This window comes from Hyperolius riggenbachi, chromosome 2, assembly GCF_040937935.1.
Source record: "Hyperolius riggenbachi isolate aHypRig1 chromosome 2, aHypRig1.pri, whole genome shotgun sequence".
Lineage (NCBI taxonomy): Eukaryota > Metazoa > Chordata > Amphibia > Anura > Hyperoliidae > Hyperolius > Hyperolius riggenbachi.
In genome coordinates, this window is record NC_090647.1 from 200683725 (window position 1) to 200703837 (window position 20113).

Sequence of the window (20113 nt, forward strand, 5' to 3'; positions counted from 1 at the left end):
GAGAACACTGCGTATGTCTTTATTTACAAAAGCTCTAACAAAAAAGCAGTTGCTCAGTCCAACTGCCAAGATAACGTGCAAATGAATAAGGTGACTGGCTGACAGCTTTGTACATATCCTTTCCAGGCAGGGCTTTTGTAAAGAATAAAGAAAACACTGAGAATCCACCATGTGGAGATGGACTAGTCCAAACCTTGTCAGATTTGTCTGCTCTTCACTGCCTACTGCGAGTGACAGCAACATGGGCCCAAAGTAATTTATAGTGCATTTTACTCTGGGAGAAATATATCTTTTAAATGTTTGTATGTTAAGTTTTACAATTTTCTGCAATAGTGGTTCTTTAAAAAAAATGCAGTGAGAAAAAAAAAAGTTTCTAGTGCCTTAAAAATCTCAAGTATGCTAAGTGAAAGTTTCAAGATAGAGAGAAAGGTGGTCATTTTTAAATCTTTAATTTAATAGTCAAATTATTAGGCACTTGCATCAATGCACATGAACACGTTTCAGATGTCAGTCTACAGCACAGTGGCCTTTTCATGCACTGCACATCTTTACCGGAAGTAGGAGGCAGCATGTTTGCAGGGGTCTCCAGGCTGATAAGTAACCAGAGTTTCTTTTCATAGAAGCCATCTGAGCCAATTAAGGCACAGATTGCACGGTTCCATGTATTCCAGCAGAGCCATGCCCCTTGGAACTGACGACAGCTTGCTCACACCAGTTGCAAATGTTTGTCATGGTCACCAACCAGGCATGTGTCAAAGCATGGCAGCCAAGAAGCTGTCACACCATACATTCAACTCAAGAAAGGGAATGGATATAAGCCATGTAGAGAGGTGCAACCATGTATCATATAAAAATCACACAATTCATAGCATAACACATTAAATTAACATAACCATGGCAACAATACAAGCGATTAGAGGAAAACTGTAAAAAGGCCTAATTGAAGGTAAATAGTATCCCCTAGTATGAACAGAAAAATAAAGCAGGAAATACACATATTGAGAACTCACAGATCCAATAAATAAGATTCATTTTTATCATTTAGGCCCAAGCAGTCAAATGAGAATAAGTTACTATCTACCTTTAAGCAGTCTCTCTCTCAGTACTCCTATCCTAGTTCTGATTTATTTCACTTCACATTTTCCAAGACCACTTCTCATAGTGCCTTTTGTATTGCAGATAAAAACCAATTATTACCTTCCTTGCAATGAAATGGAAAAGGAAGTCCCCCTCCTTGTGAAGAAATCTAGCCTAACAGCTTCCACAACTGTGTTGTCTGTTTTGGGATGCAAGGTAAACTTGTTTATCATAAGTATGATACGTCAATTTGCACACTGTTTCATTTCCTGGGATCAATAGTGTTGTGTCAACCCCCCATTTACTGGAGGGGTGGCTCCTGAGTTGAGAAGATCTTACTATTTAATCAGCACAAAGGCATCTGCTGTCGTGTTATCTCTTAGGACATGTAGCATGCCAAACAGCTGTCAAGATGAAGAAGGCATCCTAGGCTTGCTTATAGCAATTTAAGTGCCAGCTATTTTGACCATTAAAGTATTTTTTTAGGCGATAGGGAACGGATATGTAGCACAGAATCTATTTATTTCACACTGTTATAAGAGTATTTTGAACCATTACTCATTTATATAAGTTGCAGCCAGAACCCGAAGTTCGGACACTTCAAAATCTGTCAGGCCAATGTTCGAAGTGGCCAGCTAATGCAGCCAATATTCAAACAACTTACGTTTAACTTACATTTTTTAACTGTGACTGGTCAGTAACAGCCAATGATTAGCAGCCACCACTGTGTCAGCAGCACCAGGTGTAAGTGAGGAGAACAACGCACTCAGCGCTCATAGCAATCCACTAGGCAGATTGTTGGCCGAGCAGACGAGAGGGGTCGGAGGCTTCTGTACACATGCTGGATTCTTCGCGGAGGCAGTCATTAGCCACTGCCTAAGCAGAGCTTCATCTACCACACATATAAGGAATTTAAAGAGGAACTCAAGTGGAAATTATGTAATAAAAAAGTGCTTCATTTTTACAATAATTATGCATAAATGATTTAGTCAGTGTTTGCCCATTGTAAAAGCTTTCCTCTCCCTGATTTACATTATCACATGGTGACATTTTTACTGCTGGCAGGAAGTACCTGCTGCTTGCTTTTTTGGCAGTTGGAAACAGCTATTTCCCACAATGCAACGAGGTTCACAGACCGGAAACTGCCAGGAAAATGGTCCCCACAGTCTCCTGTGGGAGGGGCTTCACCACAATATCAGCCATACAGAGCCCCCTGAAGACCCATTTGTGAAAAGGAATTGATTTCTCATGTAAAATGGGGTATCAGCTACTGATTGGGATGAAGTTCAATTATTGGTCACAGTTTCTCTTTAAGGAATGAGATGCGATCATAGTTCAGTTAGTCTATGATGGGATTAAACAATCTCGTTACCCAAAATGTACATATGCCACCGTCAACGGCTTATAACTTTATCATTAGTGACAGAAACAGTAGAATAGACAAAATGATTAAGGGATGGCAAGTGGAGGTGACAGATTTGGATCTGGAGGCTCCGGAATCTTCCAATTCAGAAATACAACCTAATCTTGTGTCTGCAAGGTATAGGTTGATGTGGCAGAAGCCAATATGGAAGTAGTGGACTTTCCAGCGGCCCCCAAACTGTATTTTTAAAAAAATACTAAGCTAGATCACCTGCTGGTGGCACCAGGAACCACTGATTAGGCCCGCCATACCCACCAGGCAATCCTAGATTTGATCTGTAAACAAGGTACTTCCACTCTATAGTATCACCTTAAAAAATACTATCCTGGTAAATTAAATAATGTCTGGGATGAGTGGAAAGCAGTAGAACTTGCAGGACTGTCTTATGCTGGGCATATATGGCGAGGTGCGCTGTTATCAATCGAGCCGCTGATGGCTCGATTGATAATATCCGACAGGTCTGATGACCTGCCGGATAGATTCCCCGCTCGATTCCCGCGGGCAGACAATAGCGGGGAATCGAGCGGCTGATATGGGATGCCCGCGGGGACGAGCGGGGATCGATCCATGCGCACGAGCGGGGATGCGCTGGTATCGAGCCAGCGGCTCCATCTGACGCATAATTGCATCCGTGTATGCCCAGCATTATTCTCAAGAAGAAGGGTACGTATATCCATTGACTCATTAAGATAGTCAATTCTGTAGAAACCGATCTAATGGATCGGTTTCTTGCAGCAGAGAATCCCCTATTAGTGTTAGTGACCAGGGTTTGGTCAGGGACTTTATATAGAGTCTCTCTTTAAAGATAATTTATCTTGGAGAGAAATAGAGGCATTTCAAGAAGCACAAGGTTCAGTAGAACTTTCTGTGTGTCTTCTACCAGGCCGTAGAAGAGATATCAAGCACATATGCCAGACTAGCCGGCGGCAAGCCACGGGAAACATGAACATACCAGGGACATATTGCCTCATTTCAGAGTATTGGTCCTTGTCAGGCAGGTCGCATCTGTGTCTGCGCAGTGTCCTGTCGGTTACATGACCACAAGAGCCAATAGTTGGCTCCTGTGATCTTATACAGGTTATTGACAGATATGACACAATGAGGATAGACCACTGCTGGGTGATGTCAAAGTTAACTCTTTAGAGGCTAGTATAAAATAGCCAGACATGGGCTCCAGAGCTCACTTCTAGTTACTTTTACTTCTGTTCACTTCCTAATTTCTTGTAACTTCCTGTCATCTATCTGTATGCTGTACATAGGCCTAAGAGCTGCCTTAGTGCAACGTAGCATAAATGTTCATAAGAGAAAGCCTGAGCTGAGGACTAGTTTAAGATGCCATGAAATGCTTAAGATGACTTACTACAGATTGATTGCTTTGCTGAGGTAAAGAACATGTAACAAAGATGGCTGATGAACACACCTGTATGTCTTTATTTGCCAACTAAATTCTATAAAGTTTGAAGACGTCTATCAGTTATATCTCCATTGCTGCTGCTGTGATGAGTGTCAAGTTATCCCAGGTTCTGTGATATGGTACCGAACAGAGGTATAGTGTTGTTGCCCATAGCAACCAACAAATATTTATTACAAATTCCACAAACCTTCAATATCTGAATAATATGTGCTCTGGTGGCATGAATTCAGGACCAGATTTCCCATAGCCCTTCACCCAGTCTTAAGTTCCTCGTCCGATCCCTCTATTCCGATCCCTCTCTTGCACCACACCTTTTTATTGTCTATGATTCTTTTGATTTTCTTGAACCTAGGCTTCATTTTTATGTTTCACCATTTAGGCAAGATCTTGTCCCATCATCACTACTTTAGAAAGTTCCTACCCCTTTTTATTAGAATGGCTATGTACTCAGTTGGCAATGCCATGCTAATGAACTGGATGCTGTTCTCTTTTTACAAGAGTGACTTAAATTTGTTTACTATATTTCTTTTTTTAATATATAGCTTAACTACTTAACGACCGCGTCACGCCAATGGGCGTGAACGCAGCGGCAGCCCCAGGACCGCCTAACGCCGATCGCTGCTAGCAGGCTGTTTGTCGGCGGCTAGCAGGCTGTTTGTAAACGAAAGGGGAAAGAAATCCCCTTTGTTTACATCAGTACAGCGCTGCGGTCTCCGGCAGCGCTGTACGAGATCGGCGATCCCCGGCCTCTGATTGGCCCAGGATCACCGTCCACTCATAGGCAGATGCCTATGAGAGGCGGAACAGGACGGATCGCCGTCCTGTTCAAGTCTCTTCAAGGAGGGAAGGAGGGAAGGGGAGGGAAGGAGGGAAGGGGAGGGAAGGAGGGAGGGAGAGATAAACAGCCTATACAGGCTGAAAAAAAAAAAATAACGACCACAGCGATCGGAAACCTCCGGCGGCATGTCCCCTAAGGGACAAAAAAAGGAGGCGAGTCCGATTGCTGGACGCCATAGCTGGGCTATGCAGGAGGCTGAAAAGCCTGCACAGCCCAGTGCACCAACAAATAGCCTGGTCGGTACGGGGGTTTAACACTGCGGTCCTTAAGTGGTTAAAGTCTATTAATCTGATTATTTACTGATGCATTCACACTGCATACTGTCATATACCTATCATATATTTTGGATTTTTGCAACTGTCCCTGCTCTTTGTAATAGCAATGCATTTAAAGTGTACATGTTGTGCGTCTGTCTTGTATTATACTAATTTAGGCCTATGCCATGTGTACCACAAATAATTCCGATTACAGCTTTTGCTGTACTTGGCGAAATAAAGTGATTCTGATTCTGATTCTGATTCTTGTCTATTTAACTTAATTGGTAAAAATTTATTTTTAGTTCTACAAACTAGAAATCTCCAAATACTCCTGGTCATTACTTTACAAAACAATCAACTTCTGATCCATACATTTAGAAAGAGAATGACTTCGTTATTAGTAATGCACAACACAGGTGATATATTCACATCTTCTCAATAAAATGCCCTTTAAACCACCAGCAAGCAAGAAAATACTCTTGACAGTACTTTTTCCCCTACTTTTTCAATTTCAGAATGCTGAAAAGTTATTTTAAATAGCTGATGAAAAATGATCTCCTAGACCTAGGAGAAAACATAGGATAAAAAAGTGCATGTCGAGTTTCTAGCCATTAACTGCATTAACTGCAGGCCTAATTACTCCCCCAGAGAGTTCTCTTCCCTTGTCCTCGTCGGCGTCTACATCCCTCCCGACGCATGCTCCAGGACTGCCTTGCAAACCCTCAGGGACTGTATCTTGGGGTGGGAAACTGCCCTCCCGGAGGCCCTGTTCATCATTCTGGGCGACTTTAACAAGGCGAACCTGCGACATGAGATGCCCCGATACAAGCAGCACATAACCTGCCCTACCAGAAACTGCAACACCCTGGATCATTGCTACACGGCCCACAAGAACGCTTACAAGGCCTCCCAGGGTGCCCCCCTGGGAAACTCCGACCACAACACAATCTACCTGATTCCCACTTACAGAAGGCTCCTGGAGTCCTCTAAGCCCACCATCAAAACAATCAAAAAATGGACAGCCGAGTCTAAAATGGAGCTACAAGCTTGCTTTGACACCACCGACTGGTCGACCCTTGAGGCACCCTCCCTAGATGAATGGGCAGAAAATGTCACCTCCTACATTAGTTTCTGTGAGGAAATGTGCATCCCATCCAAGACGTTCAGGGTCTTCCCCAATAACAAGCCCTGGTTCAACGACAAGCTCCGCCGGCTTCGGAAACGCAAGGAGGAAGCGCACAGGTCTGGCTCACCCGAGGAGTACAGGGAGGCCAGGTACACCCTGAAAAGAGAGCTGCGATCGGCAAAGAGGGCTTACTCCGAGAAGGTGGGGCTCTGCCTCCAGTCTAACAACACACGGGAGGTTTGGAAGGGCCTGAGGGCGGCCACGAACTTCAAACCCGTTCCTCAACCGGTGACCCCAAGTCTTCGTCTTGCAGAGGAGCTCAATGAGTTCTACTGCAGGTTCGAGCGACAACCCACCCAGCTCGCAGACCGCACAGCCGCTGCCATGGTGCCCCCCCCCCTTGGGTGAATCCGGCACCCTGGCTCCTGCTGCCGTCCACGAAACTGAGGTACTCTGGCTCCTCCATAAGCTGAATCCCAGGAAGTCTTCTGGCCCCGATGGAGTGTCGTCGATCTGCCTGAGAACCTGTGCCGATCAGTTAGCCCCTGTGCTCGCCTCCCTATTCAAGCGGTCTCTATCGGATGGCACAGTCCCCTCCTGTTTTAAGCGGTCTACAATTGTACCAGTTTAAAAAAAAACAGGCAGCACTGAGCACAATAACTTCCGACCGGTGGCCCTAACCTCTAACATCATGAAGCTGCTGGAGCGACTGGTTCTTGCCCACCTGAAAAAGGTCACGGACGCCCACCTTGACACACTCCAATTTGCATATAGGGCAAACAGATCTGTGGAGGACGCCATCAATGCCAGCTTGGCATAAGTCATGGAGCACCTAGACAACCCTGCCTCCTATGCTAGGCTACTGTTCCTGGATTTTAGCTCAGCGTTCAACACGATCTGCCCAGACATCCTGCTCAAAAACCTGACACAGCTTGGGGTGGATCCCACCCTCCGGGCATGGATCAAGCACTTCCTGACGAACACAACTCAACAGGTGAGGCTGGGAAACTGCTACTCCAGCGTAAGAATCACAAACACTGGGGCTCCACAAGGCTGTGTACTTTCACCGCTATTGTTCTCCCTCTATACCAACCATTGCATATCATCCACGGACTCTGTGAAGGTCATCAAATTCGCAGACGATACCACTATCATTGGCCTTATCGGCAGCAACGGGGAGCACAAATACCGCAGTGAAGTCGAGAGAATCTGTAACTGGTGTGAAGCGACAAGCACAAACTGCAGAGAGTTATAACTGATGCAGAGAAGATCATCGGGTCTCCTCTTCCACCCCTTGATCTCCTCCACTCTGCTAGGGTGATGAAGAAATCCACCCTGATCTCCCGAGACCCCTCCCACCCAGACAGTCGCTACTTCGAACCCCTCCCGTTGGGCCGCCGCTACAGGTCCTTAACATCCAAAACCACCAGGCGGGACAACTCCTTCTTCCCCCAAGCAGTTTGGTTGCTTAACTCCAACCCTCTCCCGACAAGGCCCGCCCACTAGCTTGCCCTAGCGGGGTCAGTCAGCCTGCTCTCGCCCGTGCCTGCCTGGTCCCCACTGCCCGGGTCTCTGTCGCTGTTCTTATCACCACTGTAGCATCACTACCCATCCACTATCAGTAGCAGCTCTATTGGACTAACTGATGCCTCAGGACTTTTTTCACCTGAAACACATATCTATATCACTACTGCATTTCTGTACTTGTATCATTGTTAACTGTATGTGTTGCGAAATTGTCCTCTGTCCTCTTACACTATGTCTATGCCATGTGAACCACAATCAATTCCGAGTATAGCTCTGCTGTACTTGGCGAAATAAAGTGATTCTGATTCTGCATTGAATAAGGGTCTGTGTGTAGTGGGCTTTAACTACTGGGCCTTAGCACTACATTGTAAAAAGCAAATCTCACCAGGAAAACCAGCTCTACATATTGGTAAGATTGATGAAGCATGTTAGTTAAGAGTGCATACCTCGATTCTGAGTATACAATCACTAAGCACCTTTTTCATGATAGTAAAATTAATCATTTGAGTGTATGTATTGCTGCCAGTCACTGAATTAGAAGTGACTCTTTGCAGCTGATTACTAATGCTGGAAGAGGAAAAACATGGGCAGTCTGTAAACAGAGATTCCAAACTAAGAAAAAAAAGTGCAGTTGGTTAAAATAGAAAGATCTATTTTTAAATAACATTAAATTGCAACAACATTTTTGCAGCACTCAAAAAGGCTTATGGGAATTTCTAAATAAAAGGAATTTCACTTATAGCAGTATTATTAATGATATCACATTTGATGGTAACAATCATTGCCCCTATTGAACTGCAAAAAAGTGAAAAAAAAACAGTGCAATGTAAATTAGTAAATGAGGTCTGGAGGAAAAAATATATAATAATGTTTTATAAGTACAGCTAAAAGTATAGTTTTAAGTGAAGGCTTCTGCCTTTTGTCAATTTCAATAATCTATCTAGCAAACAAAAGGCTGGTATTCAATAATATTATCAATAAGAATAATGTTAATAGCGGGGGTTTTTTGTTTTTGTTTTTATAATACTAAGAATTCATCCTGTATTATAAAATAAATCTTAAGAATAAAATCACAATAATAATATCAACAATAGCAGTTATTACTATAGAAATAGAAACAATTACGCAAAAAGGCAGACCTAAACTGCAAATATAGGTCCACATTTTGCTTTATTCATCACTGACCATGTGTGACCCAGGGACCAGCCACTTTACCCCCCAATGCCTCCGTTTATACAACTGTAATAGCCTGTTAACCCTACAAGGCAGACATTATTTTGGATAATTTCCCATATGTAGTTTCCAGATCAAGAACCACTTAAGAAATCTAGTCAAAAACCATTAGGGCTCTGAACAGCCTCTTGAAATAAATATGTAATTCTGGTTGCTTTATCTCACAAATTAATGTAATTTTGCTTTCTGCTAAGTCACTACCAGTCACTTGTAAAAGGACGGCCCTGAGAACTATGAGAAAACCAAATATTAATTGCATGTGCTCTCGAGGCATAAAAATAAGAGCAATGTCTGTATATGTGTTATTAACCAAAAATAAAAATGTCAACTGTGAAGGTTCTGTCCATGTAGGTGCTGTAAACAATGCAAACAATTGTTTTATTACGGTTTAATAGTAATTTTATATATCAAAATGGCATGTATTAAACTAATCTTATATTGTACCAATCAATGCCATGTAATCAGTGGGAAGGCTAACTAAAAATATTAAAACACATAACTAATAAAAAGCACAATGTTCAGAATAATAATGCCATAATCATTTTTCTTTTCATTAACTGACAATCTATAGTAATGAGGCCATGTTACACTACAAAATGGGCCTTAACAATAGTGCTCTTAGGCATGCAAATAATCAGACATTTTTCCCTCCATAATGCAGTGACTGCAGCCTGCAATTCTGACACTTATCCTAAAGAATCATTAGCCACAACAAAGCAATTTGACTTACCAGACGACGTGCAAATTCCTTGTTTTCAGAAAGAAACCCATATCCTGGGTGGACCTTGACAATGAAAATAGAAAAATACAGTCATAGGTAAAACTTTGTCAGTTGTACGATTCAGTTCTAGAAATGCTGGACATAGTGGACAGTGGTCAGTTTTAAATAGTCAACATATCGCATAGCTACTAAGGCAAAGTCACATATTTGAAAACAACGGCACTTAAACCTGAAGCTATGACTACATATAATTACAAGGGAATGAATAATACAGTTATCTAACGCAAAAACCGAACACAGTCTGTACTGGCTTGTGACCAGTGTCATTTAGATGATGATTAAAAAGTGACAGTGCAAAAACTATTTCCCCCCCCCTTTATTCCCCCCACAAAGAGAAGGAATTAGTAACGATGAAAGGGTTAAAACTAATTGGGATTTTTTTTTTCTCCCTGAGCATATTTGGGAATGAACTGAAGCAGCTCCCTGGTGTGATTTCTGAATCCAGCAGCCACCTGCAGGAACTGCCACCAGCCTTGCCAGATGCTTCAAAAGCCTTTGATTTCCAGTAGAGATTTCGGCCACATTTAACTCATGTGACATGAACCAAACAAGAACGGAATATTCAGTCCTTTTCGTCTTTTTTTTCTCTTACTACAAATTCTGCCTATTCTGCTTTCTAGATCTGAAACAGCTGCAGCAGATAGAGCTATTCAGACTCACAGCTTGGGCCCCCGTTTTTCTAATGGCTTCCATGATGGCATCCATGTTGAGGTAGCTTTTGCTTGTGGGAGCGGGGCCAACACAGACCGCTTCGTCCGCCATTTTCACATGAACCTGAAGAGACAAAATATTGTACAATGACAGATGCTTACACCAAAAGTAATTACTGTCAGCTTGTCACGCATGAGAGAAAACACCAGATATATCATTCAGCACAACTAAAACAAAACTCATCATTTGTTCTTCAAGCAGCATACATCATATTTAAATCAAGCTTTCAGTATTAATTACAAGATTAAATACAGTGCCGTTAACTAAAAAAATATGTAATTTGCCAGTGTATCATTAATAAAACTTATAGAAAGAACAAAAAGGAAAATAGTGGTTTATACAAAATTTGAGAGGTACAGAGTGACAAATTATATTCCTTACATGAATTGTAACATTGATTTAACATTTACAGTATTTTAAACATTGCATTAGATTGTAATGTAAAAGCCCCTTACTGCGGCGTTGCAAACAGTATTTTAAAGCAAGCCACTGTCAAAAATATGTATAAGTGAAATTCATGACAGCAATGATAAAATGAGTGATGATTAGGAGTTATCTTTCTTATTTGGTGGCCTGTACATTTTATAATTGAGGTTTTCGATCCCCATGAATGCAAGAATCTGTGCCCTGCTTTTGCAGTATATACGGTAAGATAATGAATGTTTAGTCGCCTGAAATGTTTGTCCTGCTTCCAACCCTTATTTTGCAATGCAGGATTGCAGATGAAAGGAAATATGCCTGTATGATATGGAGAACAAATACTTTCCTCACACAAATCTCTTAAGGTGCGTGTACACACGCCGTATTTTTAAAAACGATGGGTCCGTAAGACCCTCCCGAGGGGCGGTCATTCTTCCGACAGTAGCACGTGAGTACAGGCTGTCAGCAGACTAAGACTGTTTTTGACGGATCCGCCGAGCGGTCCCTGCACTTCCGTCAGTCGGGTCCAGTCTAACATAAGAGAAGTACTCCGTTTGCGTATCGCTCCAGCAGCCACTGGAGAGATGCGTAGAGGGCGCACTTCTCCTGCGTAGCTGGCAGCGACTGACGTCAGTGACAGGACCCGGTTCCCGAAGCTGCAGCAGCGGAGGACGGCGGGGTGGGAGCGATCAGAGCGGATGGGGCTGGAGGAATAGCAAAAAACAACCCTGATTACTTCTGGGCAGTGTAGGTGACTAAGCATGAGAATGCATTCTTTTGTAAACTAAGACCCCGGCTTTTAACTTAGCTGTAGGGATAACAGTGGTGCCTGGATGAGTGAATCTGTGAATGCATTTCATTGAACATTTGCATTTGAGAATGTACGGTGAGCTGTCCCAGTCTTCTTGTCGCTTGGTCGGGTCATTACGTGTTGGCTGGCAGGGCTGCACACATACCACAGCACGTGTTCGCTGGCCAGGAGCGGGGGGGGGGGGGGGGGTTTGCGGCTAATCGGTAAGCATCAGGACAGCTCACCATACCTGCTCCCCCCGTTTCTCATCTACTTTTGGACTCTGGTATCCTTTAAAAGTCGGCCGATAACAACCGCTTCAACTGACAATCAGGCACCGGATGGATCTGCACCCCAACTGATCCCATTGTTTGTGCTGCTTTCCAATGTGCCGCTCATTGTTCCCCGCATACCACATCCTCAGCTATACATCTGACAGGCCTGGCCCAGCAATGTCGCCCAAGGGAATCAGGTCCTGATCCCCGAGAGGCAACATCCGTCAAGGTGTGTATGCACCTTTTTTTTCTTAATTCAATAATTTTTATCAGGACCCTCAGTCTGAACTGAAAGTGATCAAGACCACCTTGGGCAAAAAACTAGCATGCTGGATCATGTTGCCCAAGTGCAGCCCAACTGAACTGAGAAGAAATGGTGCCAGGGGGAATCGTTTCCCAATCCCTGGTGAACAGAAGAAGTCTTAAAAAGAAAACGTGACCAAGAATTGAACTTCATCCCAATCAGTAGCTGATACCCCCTTTTACATGAGAAATCTATTCCTTTTCACAAACGGATGATCAGGGGGGCTCTGTATGGCTGATATTGTGGTGAAACCCTTCCCACAGGAAACTGTGAGGACAATGGCCCTGGCAGTTCCCAGTCTGTGAACCTCATTGCATTGTGGGAAATAGCTGTTTACAGATGTTTCCAACTGCCAAAAAAGGAAGCAGCATCTCCTTCCAGTGACATCACCTGCCAGCAGTAAATATATCACCATGTGATAAATGTCAGAATGTAAATCAGGGAGAGGAAAGCTTTTACAATGGGCAAACACTGATTAAATCATTTATACATAATTATTATAAAAATGAAGCACTTTTTTTTATTACATTTTTTTCACTAGAGTTCCTCTCTAAGTGTGTACAAGGCTTGGTCATCGGCTTCTGTGTGGCTGGGAGTGTTCTGCACAGGTCCAGTAGTGTGCCTGTGGTGGAAGCCCCAGGTAAGCAAGTCTGATTTTTTTGCCTCATGTATACTCTAAAAATTGCTACAAAAAGTAGATTGGTGTTCCAAAAGACATTGCAATTTAATGTTATTTTCCTGCAAACCATGAATGTCTTAGTCTGACTAAAACAGAGATGGCTTAGCTTGCATACTAGACTTGCAGTTCAGCTTCCAACCTGCTGGCCAATGAGCAGCTTCTGGATGCAATTTAATGCAATTGAATGGCAGTGGTTTTTACCACATGCATGTATCAGCTTTTGACACATGGTACGGTTACATAGCAGAGGGGAAAACAAAAAAAAACAAAAAAAAAAAAAAGCGCTTGCAGAGCGGCTGCAGCCACACTCAGATGTGTCTCTATAGGGCAGACATTTCTGCCCTGTATGTCACTGTTTTCAGGTGCCTGGGAAGAATACCAAAGCAGTTGAGAGGTGGTAAACGTCCTGCTTGCAGCTGCCTATATGGAGGAGGCCTGAAGATGGGTCGGGGAACCCTCAGTGACGTGACTAGATCAACCGGCGTTCCCCAATCCACCTTCCTACTGGCAGATGTGTCGTCACATGTTGGACGAGAACAGCTCAAAATGATCACAGCACTTTGCACGGGAGTCGCCGGGTACCTTAAAGATCCGAACCGCCATGATGGTTCTAATCCTTGCACGTCACAAAATGTTGTTCGCTTAATCGCACACATGTACCCACATCGAGACTGCAGAAACAATCACTCGTCGCACAGAGTAGAAGGCAGTTACTCATTTTCAACACCTGTAGTAATCCGCTGACTACAGCAAACATTAACACTCCTATATCACATTCTCAGTTCTGAACTCTGTGCTATAACTGCAGTTAACATTCACAAAATAGATTTATATTTCACTTGCACTTTACAGTTCTAGTGACACAAATGATACATTCAACTGCCTATGTACAATTGTACAATACAGTACATACAACTGCATGATACAAACCGTGATAACACAAAAAAATTCACAAATTCACAAGTTCACCATTAATCCCTGACGTATACTGTAGAACTGAACTGAAGGGATTGCCTTTTCCTAACCAATAGTGGAGAAGTGAAGGATTTGCATAAAAGTGAAAAACTCCTTTCATATCCCTCCCATTTCCGCTTTCTTTTAAACACTACAGCCACAAGACACTAATGGGTAAAGGCAAGGTAGAGGATGCCCCAAAAAAAGAAACAATGTATAGAATATGACTATAAAATGGATGGTTAGCAAAAGGAGGTCCCACGTAAAATGAGAACCTCTAACGTATATGGTAGTTAAAACAAAAAAAGCCTAATGCTGGGAATACATGGTTCATTTCTGCCACGCGTTTCTGCTCTCGATCGTTTTTGCCACTTGATTCTGCAGTTGATTCTCTTATCTTACGCTCGTTTTTCTTAGCTTTTTCCATTCAATTCTATCAGAAATTGAGCGGCAAAAGAATTGAAAGGGAGATCGGACATGTCGGAAATTATCTATCGAACCATCTAATTACCTAAAAAACGAACAGTGTATTCCCAGCATAACTAATGTGCACTGTTACAACAATGCATTTTAGGGCATAGGCTGCTTTCCTCAAGTCAAACGCTGTGCCAATAGGATAAGCACAGTTAGACACGGGTGCCTGCATCGCGGCTGCCTTCTGAGGCTGCTTAAAATCAAAAATGTTGCTTTCTTGCCATTGTGCAGTGCTAAATCCCAGCAATAGAACTAAAGGCCCATTCATACTATGCACATTGTATTATAATTCAGTGCATAGCAGAATGCTTTTTTTTTTTTTTTTTGAATGGTTCACCCATTGCACTGGAGTGCATGACCTGGATATTTTAAAGACAGCTCAGTAACCAGAGCACAAATACCCACCCCACAAAAGGCAAGTATACTTTTTGTGGGTGAGGTTACAGTTGTGGGGGTTATTGGCAAATAAATGTGATACGGAACTGCTCTTTCATAGATGCTGGAATGTACTTCCATTTAAACAAATAATAAAAAAAAGTGTATTAATGCATACTGAGCAAGGTATGAAGATGCATATTGTGCAAATGTGCATAGTTTTGTTTGTTTTTTAACATCCACCTTTGAATCTTTCAGCATTTTTGTATACAGGCCTATGTAGACATCATATGGCTATTTACTGAGTATGTGCACAGAATTCAGTTTCGTGCTGTGCGAGTTTGCCATGCCTGGACTGGCAGAGAATTCACATGAACAGACAAAATATCTTTCTAGAGACAGCGTCTGATACTTCTGTCCTCCACAAATCTGCCCATTTCTCTTCATTTTAATTTTACTGCTTCAATTTAAATTATGTGTGTAATAGCATACATAGCATGGACAATTAAATCCTACACTGTTATTGTAATGCGCTGACCAGCCCTACTCAGGCTTTTTGAAAAGAACAACAATGGACCAGAGCTGAATAGTGGAATAATGAATCAGCAGGAGACTGATAATATACTTCATGATTAACTCATTGCTTGTCCACTTGTAATACAGGCATGTGCTAACATGTCATAATCGTCATAATTTCCTCCATCCCCACAGCTACCACACAAGAAACTTGATTAGTCCACAAATCCCATATGGTGTCATTCCTAATGCTTAATAATTCCCTCCAGCCTTCTGCTGGAGTACTACAGGCTCTCCAATTAAACAATCTCTCTGAAGAGTCACTTTAATGTCGGAAAATTCCTGCATGTCATTCTTTAATGTATTCATCATCATACTTAATTTACTGAATTTGACACAAAACATTACATGGGAACATATTTTATTATGGCTGCTTATTTAATTTAGTTTATGGTGTAACGAAGAAAAGAACTATGCAAAACCTGTTATAGACAGTTGTACCTTTTTACTGTCTTATCAAAAGTGATATCTTGAAGAGGATTAGTAGTGTCAATATGTTTCAGTATAAAATAAATCATGATGATCATGGTAAGCAGTTTGTCAACAAGTTAGGCAAAAGGTAAAGCAGCATTACATTTGCATGGTTTATGAAGTTTGTCCCATGAGCAGCTTCCAGGTTGATGAGTACAAGTGGTCTCTCACTATTCTCGTATAACATGTTGCATTCATCTTGCTACCAACGCTATACAAATTTCCTGTGCCACTCACCTCCGACCCCTCCCCCCAAAAAAGACAGTGATCCACTTCCATGCTTCACGGTGGAGATAGTGCACTTTTCAACACAGAAGGCACTCAAGTGTTGTCACCTGTTGCCAAGATGCAAGAGTGATGTCAACTGTCGCCAAGATGTGCAAGCGAGACATCACCTGTCACAAAGAAGTGCAAATGACATCTGATGCCAAAGTGCTAGGCCTGAACGATTTTAGGAAAAAATTGAATTGAGCGGTTTCTGTCCAAAATTTCGATTCGATTCACGATTTCCTTCAAATCAAGCACTGTTACCCTCCTCTGTACACCTCTGTCCCCTTCTCTCTTTGTGCACCCTCTGTGTCTGTCTTTGTGCCCCCTTTGTCTGTGTTCCCTCTGTGCCCCCTCTGGGTCTCTTTCTTGCCCCCTTTGTTTCTTTGTGCCCCTTTTGTCTCTCTGTGCCTCTCTCTTTGTGCCTGCCCTGTGCCTCTCTCTGTGTGAGCCCGCCTTCTGCCCCTTTTAGGTCTCTGTGCCCCTTCTGGGTTTCTCTCTGTGCCCCCAAGCTGCGGCATACCTTCCAGCAAGAATCCAGCGATGCCCATCTATCCACTTTGCCTCCTGCAGGGTCTAATGCATGGCATACTTCCTGTCTGTCATGTGACATTCAAGAACCAGGAAGTATGCCATGCACAAGAGCCAGCAGATGGCAAGAGAAGGCGGACAGCGTTGGGCTCGTGCGGAAGGCATGTCCAACACTGCCGATGCTACGGGCCGCACGTGCCCGGACTTGACGTAAGTTTGAAGCAGCTTCTTCAAACTTCCCCCTTGCAGAAATTAGGTCATTGCGATACTCACCGCTTTAACAATTCTGAAATTGTGATCTTGGTGAACGCGATTTCGGTTTAAATTTGATTTATCTTTCAGGCCTACAAAGTGCAAAATCGCATCACCTGTGCCCAAGATGCACAAGTGACATCTGTCATCAAGATGCGTAAATGACATCACTTGCACACAAATATTGCTAACTGGACACATGATTTGCTATTGTATTGCACTTGGTCGTATCTGGATATTAATTTCATGAGGAATTCACTGGGGAATTTAAGCCATCCTGCCAACCCGACTAATAGAGATCACAACTTGAAACCTCTTTTTTGGTTGGCTGACGTACAGATTGTTGAAGAATAGGGAGTTTTAAGGATAAATAATTCAAGGGATTCTTTTGGACCAGTCCGTATTGGCTGCCATTTTTCAGGACATCTGTCAGTGCATGTGTCCCAGCATACTTGCAAAGAGCTTTTAGTTGTGCTTGAAAGGAGGTAAATGATTACCAATTTATAGTCTCCAAGAGCAGCATAACAGAGTAACCAAGCAGGTTTGGGTGACCCAAACCACTATGAATGTATAGGGGGCTAAGAGAGACCAAAAAGCCCTCCTACTAAAAAGCAATGCTTGGTGTAATTTTCCTTCTTAAAACAGAAGGAAACTTGCAATCATTCAGCTAGTAAACACAAAAGTAAACATTTGTGGTTACCCACAATGCCCCGCTACTGAATATGCAAATTATCTTTCCCCAGTAAGCCAGGCTAGCATCTAGAACCACTGGAGTATAGCAAGCCTATAGCTTTAAATTTTACACAGCCACATCAATCCCACATGTAGACAGCCTGTTTCGGACCTCATAAGTACATGGCAGGGATCGATATGGCTGTATGGGATAGGGCTTGGACCAGTACAACAAGTAGTAACCAAGCAGATCGGGGTGAACCAAACCAATAGGAATGCAGCAAAAATACTTTTTCCTGCATATATGCAGGCTTATGTAATAATATTCAAGGTCTTACAGCCTAGAAGGTGAGGCTGTTGCTGGCAAAGGAACACTGTGAAATATCTAAAAAATGTGCCATAATTCCACAGAAGTCATCATCATCTTTACAAGAAGTGCAACTTAACTTCACATTGCCCTGGATGGCACAAAATGCTATTACACAAACCAATAAAACTGGAGATCTTGCATAAAAATGTATTACAGTGAAAAAAAAAAGTTTATGAGGTATCATTTGTGTTCATGCAGTGAGATTTCAAGTGGGCTGCTCTCTTCAAAGTAAGCTCCACAGCATAACCTAATCCAGTGTTGTTCACTGTTCAGACAACTAGATAATAGGTTAACACTACCTACACTAACGAGAAACTGTGAATATAATACAGTAGTTTTCCAGAGAACTGGTCCTTCAGCTGACACTGAAATGCTCCCTAATTTATCCAATGTTCAACCAAACTTAGTCAGCTATATAAAGCAAAAACTAATTGATTCAGCATCACACATTCATATCTGTCATCAGCTTTTCCCCAGACAGCAGGGTGACATTATCAGGGGTAAGCAAGGTAATATTTGGATAATTGATGACTCATAACATTTAGCGCTTGTTCACACTATCAGCGTTTGCTGATTTTTTTAAGCGCTGGCGATTTTGCGAATCACCCTAAAAACATTTGTGTAATGATTTCCTATGACAGTGTTCATGTGTAAGCGTTTCGATTTAATTGAAATCGCAAACGCACTACTAATACCATTTTGTGAGCGCTTTGGCTCAATGGAAGGTATAGAGAAATTGTAAAGCGCTTAAAAAAGCGCTTTGTATAGCGATTTCCAGAGCGCTTTTATGAATAAATACATTATATTTATTTTTATTCATTTCCAGGTTAAAGAGTTCACTTCCTGACTGACGTCAGGACAGGAAGTGAAAAAAATCATCACTGACCAAAAGCGCTTAGAAAAGTGCTTTTCTAAGCGTAAATTGCAGGAAAATCACAGTATAAATCGCTTAGCTCTTGCGATAGCGCCGGTGATTTATAATGTGAACAAAGCATTAGGGCCCGTTCTCACTTGCGTGATTAGCAGGTGATTCCCAATAATCGCTGAAGCGCTAACACTTTTTAAAGCACTAGTGTACTAATAACCTTATGGCAGTAATCTCATTGCCGCGATTGGCAATCGCGGGTGTTTCGTAATTAGCGGCAATTGCAAAACATGTTCCCTGCAGCATTTTGCCACAATTCAGGAGCAATTGCGATACAGTGCTTATAAAAGCGCTGATCGCAATCGCTCTGAATTGCGAGAGTGTACACTGATTTTACCGTGATAATCGCAGTAAAATCACCCGCGCTAAGCGCTACCATTTTGCACTTTTAAGTGTGAATCAGCCCTAACCCATTAAAAAGTATGTGCGCTATCAGGAGTGCTGTACCCAAAGCCAATAATGCAAAAGACATGAGGGCTTATTTCACGAACCTGCAGTGTTTTGCTCTGTTTTTAAAGATTCAGGGAGATTTACTCTGCTGTACATGAATTTAGGATTGACAGAGAGCTGAATGTATGCACATCTCATCATTCACTTGACTACAATCAAACAAGATCCAATGGATTTCACAGGGATTTGATTGACCAAACCATCTGAACTTCGATTTGAATGTTTCTAGAACACAACTATGGCATTAATGGAGACATACTTCTAACCATGTAAACAACGTTTCTGTCATTCATTCTAAACGCAGGTATACACTGTCCAATCTCATGTCAAGCAGATAAACATCAATATCGCTCTGTTCTTTCACCTTGAATTTCTGCTGACTGAAATCTTGTCTTATATTAATTGTAATGCAAAATGCAGTACAAATTTTTAGGACAGAGCATCCTGTCTCCCAAACTCCTGCCAAACTCTAATGCCTAGTACACACAATGCAATTTTCCATCAGTTTGACAGTCGAATCAATTATTTCCTACAGGACCGATCTGATCTGAAGTGATCAGAAAAACAATAGGGAATCAGATCAAACCCAACAGAAATAATCCATTTAACTATCAATCTGACAAAAAAATTGCATCATGTGTAGTAGGCTTTAAGCCTCATACACACGCCTGACTAAAGTTGGCTGAGGCAGCAGTCAGGCAGTTGTGCACAGAGGCAACTCACCCCCGCACGACGGCTTATCCCATTGTTCATGCCAGTCCCTCTTCCGCGCACACGATGTCACGCATGTGCCGCTTAGACATCCCTGCACCTCCCTGCATAGCAACACAGCACGTTGTCAGGTATGCAGCTGGCCCAGCGACAACACTGACAGAGGCCCCCCTCCCCCCACTAGCATTAGGTGTTCAAAATCTGCCCAGCACCCAACACGGGCCCCTCCA

At 42.5% G+C, this 20113-nt stretch overlaps 1 protein-coding gene across 1 annotated transcript in view; it reads right to left on the reverse strand.

The window, feature by feature from the left end:
* PCCA (propionyl-CoA carboxylase subunit alpha) overlaps positions 1-20113 on the reverse strand; it is a 647351-nt gene that overhangs the window by 535382 nt on the left and 91856 nt on the right. Inside the window, exons 5-6 of the mRNA XM_068267993.1 lie at positions 10337-10450; positions 9626-9679 (exon numbers count right to left, since the gene is read on the reverse strand). Coding sequence (XP_068124094.1) covers positions 9626-9679; positions 10337-10450 — 168 coding nt within the window. The remainder of the gene's footprint in view (positions 1-9625; positions 9680-10336; positions 10451-20113) is intronic.